Here is an 11,325-nt window from a genome sequence, read left to right on the forward strand (position 1 = left end):
CAAGCCACTCTCTTGTCTTGTTATTGGACCACATTATGAGAGTTTCATAACACAAAGTTCTGGCGAGCGGTTTGGTTCTTACAAGCAAATCTAAGATTGCAAAATCCCGCTCCCCCGCAACATTCGTTGTTGGAACATTGGACACAGATACTTCGTTCAGGTTATAATACTTTCCACCTGGCAGTTGGTCTTCGCAGTGTCGTTCTAGAATTAATAACAATGCATGCATTATCATTTCTAGAGCCTGTACAGTCATAGAGTCAAACTCTGCATCCCCCGTCTCCTCCATCAACTTGTCATACAGCACATCCTTGTGTATCTCAGCAACATCTGCAGCAAACATCGTCTCCCCTTCCAGGATAGGAGTAGCATCCTTGGACCAAGCTTCTAAGAGGATCTTCATTTGCAACAGATGTGTATTGAGGTCAAGTATGCTATCCACCTTTTCGACAATACGCCAGTACGGACCAGTTACTACTTTGTCGATCAGGCCAAGCGCACAAATTTCAGCTCTATATACTTTAACTTTCAGATCCTCACCGACAGCTGATAGCAGCCTATTAGGGTTGGGCCAATTAGTGAGAAACTGCTCTATGTGACTGCAATGATAGTATACAGCTGCTGCATCGTAGTACAGGATATTAAAACGATTGCCCTTGTATGGTTTCAGCTTCAACTTCTCATTTTGTGCACCCAGAAAAACAGAGAAATGTGATGCCACACCAGACTCTTCACACCCCCTAGGATGAAATACTTTAACTGCTGTTCTGACAAGTCTTGCAGCACCACTTTCACTTGTTTCCATGGCATACTTGGGTTGGTAATTGTTGAGGGCAATTCCCTCAAAAATCTTCAAAACTTTGTTGGATTCAGAAGCGAAGTTAGGAAGAACATGGACTTTGCAAAAAAAGTTGAACATTTTCGAGAGCTCAGCTTTGTTTACATCTGACATATTTTCCCAGTCCTCCCTAACCGCTGGCAGTAACTTAGACCGGAGAGCCTCAAGCTGTTCGTTGAAGGTTCCGGATGTCGGACCTTGATCGGACATTGTACTGTTGATTGATGTGACCAGTTCAGCTATTATTTGTTCTTTGTTATGACTACTGCTTGTAATGGTTTCCGTTAGATCACTGATGGCATTTTGGAAAGAATCCATCAGGTCACTTCAGCCAGTCCGCAACACCCTCATTAACATATTAAAATGAGAAAAGTAATTTGAACAACGGGTCCGTTACGCTGGGCCCCGTACACAGTGCTTGAATTGGGTCACATTTTTCCCAATTTTCCGACGTGGATTGGCTTCGTTGTAGACCGTTCAAAGTAATCAGGTTGCTTGTATTAAAAGGTACGTATATCGAACTATATATTGATGGTTTTTTGTCCAGTTTTGATTTTTACATTTCGAGAAACCAAGCGAATTTGAGAGCCATGAAAATTCATTCGGGCGTGACATGCCTCGCGAAATTCTTGAACTGAGTGTTACACAAGCATGTCACCGTAAACAAGCTGTATAGAATCAAAATATAGACCTGCATCATGCTTACCATGCAGTGTGTAAACTTTCCGGTGCGTATTAGCAATGTTACGAAGGCTTGAATTTTGTTTATTTTTTGCATTGGTGACGCCATTTTCAGTGGAAAATATGGCGGGAGCACACATCGTGAAGCGATGTAACGCCTGAGTGAGGCGATCGGCGAACAAGCTTTCCCATACTGAGATTAGCAAAAATGACTTTGAACAACCCTTTTCGTCAACTAACCTTTACCTAGTACTTCAAAAATCCCAAATATACGGCCAAATTATATGCACAATTCATGAAATTTTAGTTGTGTTTAAAAATTTGACCCGATCGCATCGCGTCCGATGTCACATGCTTGCTAGTTATGCAATCCACTCGTGTATAGATAATACTCATGTTGTTGAGCGGTGATCATCGACAGTGACATTTCTGTTTAGTACACTTGAAATTGTCTTTTTCAACGGTGAAAACATGGTTTTTCTCTTTATTTTCAGATTCAACGCAAGACTACAACGCACCATACGATTTTTGCAGCTTCATGTAGTAGATTCTCTTTTCCAACTGGAAGTCGGGAATTTCTTAAAGTTGAATAAAAACAGTCCCGTGTGGACTTTACGTTTATTTGTCTTTTCATGTTATGACAGTGATGTGGGTGTCGATTTAGCTATATTTCCCCGTCTTCATGTGTTTATCCTTCTCACTTTCATCGGTCAGAAATTACACAATTATATTCTCAAGTTATTTTACGGTAAAAACTTACAACTGGAAGAAGGTACATTTGTATATACAATTCTAACCATTTCAGCTTGAATGTATCTCCAACTAGTTTACTAGCGGATGACATTGGCCCTACTTGTAATTTTATTTTCATCATTCCATTATATTTAAACCTTGTACTTGACATTGCGCAATATTTCTAATTCTCAACATGCCTTACCTCGCTCGTACTCGAAGCAGTCCCTGTATAGATCACTGACATGACCAGAGAGAACCTTTTCGGATTTACATGTAAAACGGGGAAAGATACGGAAAACATAATGCAAAGTCTGAAGCCAAATTAAAGTTGTAATTATTTTTACTTGCCAAATACTTGCATTTTGGAAATGGCAAGACATGTTCATGTCTTTTACATGTAAACTGTCGGCCAATAAACAAAGTTTGGTCGATTGACAGTACGTACGCACAGAGTCTCGGAGACTAGTCATGCATAAGTTCAACCACATGCCTATAATAGGCGCTAGACATGCCTTGCTTACGCGAGTTGTCTTCATTCTGGTTCACTGTCACTCCAAATTGCACGACAATATCGAATTAATCACAAGTTACATGTTATCTGAAAACATCAAACTTTTATAGTGGGTCTGAAGTGTGATTTTAGTGAGTACTAAGAACTCCCGCGTTTCTGCTTGCTGTGGAAAATCGCCCGGTCAAACTAGGTCAGCTTCAACTTCCGGGTCAAATCAGTCGCTTTCTACCGAAAATTCTTGAACGAACCGTTACACAACGATCCTACTAAATTTTCTTGCCATGGTTATTTAAAACACATAAAAATCTACCTTTTTGTTAAATTTGTAAACTTTCCGGTCCGTATTAAGGAAACTATGAGCTAAAAACCGGGTCGAAATTTCAGGGCCTTAAGTATGCGTCCCGAATTCGTCGGAAAATCGGTATTCCTAAATGTAATTCCAAAATTTATTTTGCTGGCACGAAAGAAGAGATGTCAGTTGAGGTTTAGGCGTTTACAGTATCTAAAATGGTGGATTCTAGGGAAAGTTACGGCGAGTTGAAAATACCCAAAAATAAGGCCCGTGAGCAGCCATTCAAAGTGTAACGGTCGCGATCTGAAGGATAGATTGTATGCAAATGAGGGTGTTGCGGACTGGCTGACTTGTTGTACCACCAGCTACTTCGTGCATCCCAAGTGTCATGATATGGCCATCTGAAAGAGTGACTTGGTAACCCTGGAAATGTTTATGAAATTTACTGGTTCCGTCTTGGTGAAGGCAGTTTTGAGAACTATCTATCATGGCCTTAGATACCTGGTCTGAAGCTATAATCTTTGCTTCAGAAAGAAGTACACTTTTCAACCCATTACTTGGAAGTTTTCCTACATCTTTGTGGCCCAGCTTCTTTAACACAGTGGTGATAACCGTATTGACAGCATCCATACTGACATTTAGTGAAAGCAAATCCATGATAACTTCACAGACTTCATTCACATACTTCCCATCAAAAAAAGTTATGACCTCATCAGACTCCATCAAATCTACAAGTTTTTCTAATTCAGCATAATCCTTTTTTAGATCATCCATGCCTTGGTGCAACTCTGTTATCATTGTATCCTGTGTCTTCATTCTCTTATTCATATGGTAGTTCAGCTTATTTCGTAAGTTTTTTTTATCCGTTTTCAGTTGTTCAACTTTGGTTTTCATTTTGTCAAGCTCAACACACTTTTAATCCAGGGCTTTCTTAATCATAACCTTCTCTCCCAATTCATTATCTGCTCTCTTCTTTAATTGGTCCACTTCCTCTTTGCTTGTTGCCTTTAGTTGTGTGAGCGATGTATGTTGTCTCTTCAGTTTCTTGGTCAAATTTCTGGTGTTGTTGTTGGCAAGTTTCGTCTTTATGGCATTTAACTCTGACTGCTTCTGCTCTAACAACTCGGTCTTCTCTCTACACTCTGCCCTTAAGCTAATCATTGACTCTGGTAAACCTTCATAACTGTCACGAAATGCCAAAATCTGATCAGTTAAATTACTCACTACACCAAGAATGTTCTCATAGTCAACTTCGATGGATGCAAGACTGGTACTCAATTCAGCATTTTCTTCAACAGCCTCATCAAGGGAGCGTTTCAAACTTTTTTTTTCAGACTTAGTTGCAATTAGTGCACTTGCATACAGCTGTTCTTTGCGTGTTACAGCACTTGCCAGACATCTACTATCATTTGACGAGCTACCTGGAATAGTAAACGTATCATTGAGAAAACTGTCTTTTGCTGCATACCTTCTGTTGCTATTTAACTTGGTTGTTTTTGCAAAGATACTCTTTCCTTTGTTGTACAATGTTGCATCAGCTGCTCCACCTTTTTTAATTTCACTGTATCTTTCTCGTAGTTGCTCAGCAACATATTTCTGACTAAACTTCTTCCCTTTCTTGATCTCGACAATACAGTTATAAATGTCACCATTAGTAATGGCACCAGTGACCACAGACTCTGACATATTAACAAGATGTTTAGAAGAACTGGAAAAAATGAACAAAAACAATAAGCCATTAGCATTTAAAAAAAAATATTTCTGCAGATCTATAGTGTCAGTAACCATTGTGTTTGTGTAAACTGGCAAATACACATGTAGATGATGTAGTCTGAAGTTATTTTACAAACCTTGCACAAGATAAGAACATAAAACTCAATACAACCTGATCAAATTTATTATTACCAAACACAATAATCAAGTTTGAACCAGCCTTGGAAAAATGAGTCCACTTTCAAGTTTAGCATAGTTTGATAAAGTTGAGACTGAGTATCAACCCATACACTGATACAGATGGTATGGTAATACAAGTCAATACGCAATGCCATACATATATTTTGATGGTGTTCAGGCCCACCTCGCCCCTTTTTGCAGTATACATACTGCAAGTCATAAATACGAACAAATTGGTATCTAAAGACAATTATTTTAATTTGCTATACTTTAACGCTAGCTTTCAATCTCGAAACAACATCAGGTCTGAAAAATGTGCACAGTGACGCCATTTTGTACAAATAAACTTTCAATTTCGAACAAAATCATGGAGTTTCAACAATTTCAAATGTGTTATGACACATCAAAACATCATGTACGACTTCTTTATTGTGTTAACATTCATATTTACGCTTAAGTATGATTTGAAAATACGTCCTACCTGCAAATTTTCGCACAAGTTGAGATCGTCGCCACTTCTATAAACTTCTCAAAATCACGTCGTTTCCGCTACAGTTCCCGGATGTAAACAAGCAGTAGCGAGACCATTTTCAAATCGGGCGTACGCCTAACTTTCCCATACAAAGGGGCCAAATAATCATTTGAAAATTACTAATCAATAACATATTTTCATAAATTTGGGCTAAGGAAGTTAAAATAAACAAATATTATTGACAAAAAACGTTGAAAAAGTTTGGTTTTTGGAGCCATTTTTTAAATTCTCAACCGATTTTTTCACTTGACACATCGAACAATAGCTTATACACCCCTCTTTGAGATGCTGCCCTTTTCGTTATGGTATGGTCCAGTTAAGTGACGCGTTGGCGGGAAATAGTGAACAGAGGTCGAGAGGTCATGTTGAAAAATCGTGATCACAAATGGCGACCGCGCATACGGCCGTAATTTTCCAGAGGAGGATGGAAGGGGTGCAGAGCATGATGGGTAAAAATAACTGCGAAAACTCATTACGCAGTGAGCCTCCATTGTGTACACTTCGATCGTGAACGTACGTTTACAGTGGTGGCTGGCTCAGTGGTCACCAGTCGTAGTTTGGGGCATCAACTCGCCGTAACTTTCGCAATAATTCATCATATTGGATACTATAAAAGCGAACATTTCGACTGATATTTCTCCCTCCGTGCTAGTAGAATCGATTTTGGAATTATTTATAGGAATACTGTGATTTTTCGTGAAGAATACTTGACCCCGCCGATGTCGTAAATTTCGGTCCGGTTTTTCGCCCGTTTGTAGTTTCGCCCCATATTTACAAAATTTTGCAAAATAGATGGACTCTTGTGTACTTTTAAATGGCTATAGTTAGAAATGGACAAGGTCTACTCAAGATTTGCGGTAGAAAGTGGGTGATCCGCCCCGGAAGCGAAGGTGACCTCCTTTGACAAGTGATGTGACGTGACAATGCAAACAGGCGAGTTTCTCACAACTTGCTCAACTACTACTGTAATTTAAATCACCGTGCACACCCAATTTCATCATTGACCCTACACGAAAGGGTATATGATTTCCCACATGTTTGAGATATTTTCAAGTAACATGTAACTTGCAAATTCGATATCACCCTGCAATCGTGTGTAATAGTGACACCAGAATGAAGGCAACTCGGGTAAGCAGGTCGTATTTTTGAGTGCAGTGTCCCAAGTACAGCTCCTCAACTTTATTCAGTCTAGCTGACTAAAACGTCAGATGTCTACCTTCCAAAATACAAACATTTGCTCAAAAAAATAAAATAAATAAATAAATAAATAAATAAATAAATAAATACAACTACAACAAGACTTCGGCCTTTGTATTATAAAGTTATATATTGCCACACATTGTGCGAGTCTCTCAGTTTCGCATATTTTAATCCGACATGGTTTTGCTCGTCTGGCAACATACATGTAGCAAAATGTGCTCAGGCTACGCAAATTGTGGTAACGTATGATGAGTATTTTTGATCATATAAGCATTGCGAAATATTATATAACTAGCAAGGTATACAAACATTTGCTCAAAAAAATAAAAATTAAATTAAATAAATAAATAAATAAATAAATCAATATTTTCTGGAGCAGGTAATCAAACGCTTTTCCAGAGCTTTTTCCTTTCCATACGTGAAAAGGTTTTTAACCTCTGGTTTTAGGGCGAGGTTCCTGCAGGAGATATTCTTTTTGTTGTCAAATATGCACCTCTGGATTAAACTCTTTTCTACAGCACTGTAACATTTATGTTTGTATCATTTATTCTATGTTTGTGAATAAAGTTCAATGACCTGGCAGCGTAGCCACACACTGTATATATGTTGTGTTGGTAACTGTATTTAAGGCCCGGAGATGGTCCAAAACCTTACTATATGTGAAGAAGCAATGTTGACTAGTTTTATTGTAAAATGATAACAATGCATACATACACAGACAGACACACAGACACAGACACACAGACATACATGTGCATGCACACACTCATGCACATACATACATACATACATACATACATGCACAGACAGACACGCACGCGCGCGCATATATATACAAACATTGTCACTGCCCACTTGCAAAAGATGTGCTAGTCGCATCAAAACGTCATGAAAAGATTTATCTTGGGATTGGAATAAATGCTTACTTGGAACTTTTCAACCCATTCAACAATCACTTAGCATTCATCTTTTACCTGTATATATGATGAAAACCTTTATACTTTCTCAATGACAACCTCCGTTGGAGCATACAATCCCTGCTGACATGAAGCGTATATAGGATCAAACCCATTACATAGTATCTTCTAGCTATCCTATCAGGTTCCCATTTATACAGCTGGGGTGACTAGGATACAACCATGGTTCAAATCTTACCAAAATGGATGAATAGATTCAACTATGAGTACACAAAGGTTTTTTTTCTAATTACACAGTGCCATGAATTCAGGTAAATTTGGCATACACACACACACACACACATCCTCTCACACACCACACCACACAATGTTGACAAGTTGTTTTATTGTAAAATAATAACAATGCATACACACACATGCACAGACACACATACATACAGAGACATACATATGCACAGACACACATTCATAGATACACATAGGATCAAGCCCATTACATAGTATCTTCTAGCTATCCTATCAGGTTCCCATTTATATAGCTGGGATGACTAGAATACAACCATGGTTCAAATCTTACCAAAATGGATGAATAGATTCAACTATGAGTACACAAAAGTTTTTTTTTCTAATTACACAGTGCCATGAATTCAGGTAAATTTGGCATACACACACATCACACACACACAGAGAGAGGTAAGGTCAGGGGCAATTCTCTACTCATGATGAGGGCGGGGGTGCATTCCTCAGTATACTAAGGGATGGAGCATTTTTAACAGGGGGGGCTTATGTTTTTGGTAGGGGTCATTTTCAACACCACTTGAAGTGGGGGAGGGGGTCATTTTGGAAAACAGCACTTCAAAAGGGTCACGTTGGAAAACGACAAGATAAGTGTCTGTCATGTTAGTGCCATTCGAAGTGACTCTTGAACTATTTTAGTTGTGTAAAAAATTTCTACTGTGAGAGAGGATGTGTCACATACACTATTTCTCAAATGATTAGGTACAGTTAGTCACTGTCTTTTTCAACCATTCTGTGGACCTCACGTTACCCATCATCAAAGAATCCACACCAACAACTCAGTCTCTAATTTAAACAAATTCTTTTATAATACGTTTTTTATTACTAATTATATAAAATTCACTACTACAATAAAAAATATTTTCAAGTCCTGTACAAAACTTAAAAATTCAAAAAGCCAAAAAACGAAATTTACACTCAAATTAAAATACACCATCAAATGAAACTTCAATCATGGATACCACCACATCACTCGACCATCACGTTTAACTTGACACTTAACTAAATTTCCTCAATTACTGTGGATGTAGTAGCCTGCCCCCGTGTACTCTCATGGAATAGGTGGTTGTACACAATCGTGAAGTCAGGGATGAAATCATAACCTGGTGGGGGTGGCGGCAACCTGCCGTAAAGGGCCCTTTCTCCAAACTTCACAACTCTAGTGTCTTCAGAGAGCGCAACCTCAAAATACTTTCTTGCGGTGTTAACAAAGCTCTGGTAATCTGTAAGTGAAAAGAAATGTACACCTTGTCACAAATAATGAATTGAAGTTACAAGTGGGATTTATTCACTTAATATTGGATTGAATGTTTAGTTTTTCAACGACCAGATGATGAGTTCTTCAATCAATTTGATGCAGTCGGTGAGGGCGCCCAACAACAGCTAGGGCAACACCTACATACATGTAAGTTGATGTGATGTGGTATGCAGTCTGTAAATATCTGTACAATGTATACACTTACGGGCATAATATAGATCTCCTCTTTCTCTTTCACGTTTACAAATTTCAGTAATTTCTCTCAATTCCATCAACTTTTTCATTCCAGCTTTCGCAAAGTCTGATTTTCTTGTTTTCAGTTCTGCAATTTCATTTTTCATATATACATGTTCTGCCCTAGCTCCCTCCAGGTACTTCTTCATTCCTTCGATCTAGACACACAAAATAGAAAGTAAATGTGCAAATTAATATTATAACCTCATTTTCTTTCTGATTAGTCAGTCTGTCTGTCTGTCTCCTTCTGTCCTTCCCTCCCCCTCTCCCCCTCCCCCCACCTACAGGGGCGGAGCTATGAGTTTTTTATGGTATCGATGAGAAAACTCCAACGAAATACCCAGACTGAGAAAACAGTCCTAAATTATACTACTATTAAATATTATCCTAATTACCTGTTCCTTTTGGACTTCATTATCATCTTCAAGTTCTTCTAATTTCACATTCAATTCTTGACATAATTTCTTTAATCTTTCATTTGTTTCTTGTGCTTCCTTCAAATTCATCTTATTAACTTTCAACTGCAAACATAAAACATCCAACAGTTATAAAGTCATTGGACGTGTATAGTTTTTGCCTTACTGATAAATACAAACCAATAACATTAGTATAAATAGACATGATTTTGAATTACTTACCTCTGTCTCCATCATTGTAAAGTCACTCTGACGTTTTCTTCCGTTTAGTACTAATTTGTCTCGTGATTCTTTGATTCTTTGTAACTGCCAATAAATGAAGGGAAAATTTTCCTTTTAATTGAATTATTTGCCTACTCACTCACTCACTCACTCTCTCACTCACTCACTCAGTCACTCACACACACTCACTCACTCACTCATTCATTCATTCATTCATTTCAATCCATAAATATTTCAATTCACACTGTCACTCATATTTCCATATTGTATTTTCAGTCACCACATTTCATATCATTCCATGCCACTACAATGAAATATCCCTACCTTAGCCTGTGCGTCTTCCTGAATTTGAATGGAATCATTTTTGAATTTTTCAAGTTCTTTGATCTTTTTCTTTTTTTCTTTCACTTCTTCCTGGAGAAAATCTATCGTCATTTGCGCGTCCTCTAGTTTTTCCTCCAACTTTCTCGTCTAAATACAAGAAATATAATCTTTGAAAATTATCTTTTTTATTACCTTGTTAGTTTGAATAAAGATAATTGAAATTGAAATAAAAATAACAATTGGTAATATACAGCGAATTTAAAAATAACATGCAAATTTTCTGTTTTCTACGCTCCCTTCATGGGATGTTTGATACTACAGTGAGAAAAACATTGGTGCCCAAATGTCTAGGTAGAGTTGCAACACATTGAAATGGATTATTCTAGTATTTACGCTCTCTTTACTAGACTAAATCGTCTCTAAGGAAAAGGGATATGAAAGAAATAAAAAAACTAAATATTTTATTAATTTCTGGTATTGAGTGAAATGATAGCGAAACAGTTTAAGATTAAAGTGAATGATTAAACATTAATTTGTTAAATTTATGTTATTAGGACTAGCTATTCCACTGGTAAATAGTAACAATGAAATCAAAATTTGTACAAAAATATAACATACGCAGAAAAGAAAAGACTTTATAATTCACAATAACAAAAGCTAGATTTGTTCTTACCTTCGACTTCTTGATTGGTAAGCAAGGCATTTTTTGTTAATACTTGTATTTCTGGGGTTCGCACTTGAAGTTGTCTGTATAACTTGACGGACAAATAGCAAGTGAGATGCGGTTACCAAGTGGACGGAATTTATACACATATGTGACGTCGTGATCATCCTCGTCCTCACAAAGTTGTAAAAGTACCAGTTATGACGTATAATAACCATTAAATCTAAATAAACGTGTGAAAAGATTGAAATCAGTATAATCACATTAGTTGAATATTCGTTATCCCAAATACATACGAGAGACACGCGATG

At 37.6% G+C, this 11,325-nt stretch overlaps 1 protein-coding gene across 1 annotated transcript; it reads right to left on the bottom strand.

Moving 5' to 3' along the window:
* Positions 1–3,972: 3,972 nt before the first annotated feature.
* LOC144443213 (uncharacterized) lies at positions 3,973–5,492 on the bottom strand. The gene is made up of 2 exons (XM_078132624.1): positions 5,432–5,492; positions 3,973–4,765 (listed from the first exon to the last, which is right to left on the bottom strand). The coding sequence occupies exon 2, from the start codon at positions 4,741–4,743 to the stop codon at positions 3,973–3,975; it is 771 nt and encodes a 256-aa protein (XP_077988750.1). The 5' UTR covers positions 4,744–4,765; positions 5,432–5,492.
* Positions 5,493–11,325: the final 5,833 nt, after the last annotated feature.

The sequence above is a fragment of the Glandiceps talaboti genome, chromosome 12 (genome assembly GCF_964340395.1).
Source record: "Glandiceps talaboti chromosome 12, keGlaTala1.1, whole genome shotgun sequence".
In the NCBI taxonomy this organism is placed as follows: domain Eukaryota; kingdom Metazoa; phylum Hemichordata; class Enteropneusta; family Spengelidae; genus Glandiceps; species Glandiceps talaboti.

Coding starts and splice junctions, on each gene's coding strand:
- LOC144443213 (XM_078132624.1), bottom strand. CDS start 4,743: ATGTCAGAGTCTGTGGTCACTGGTGCCATTACTAATGGTGACATTTAT.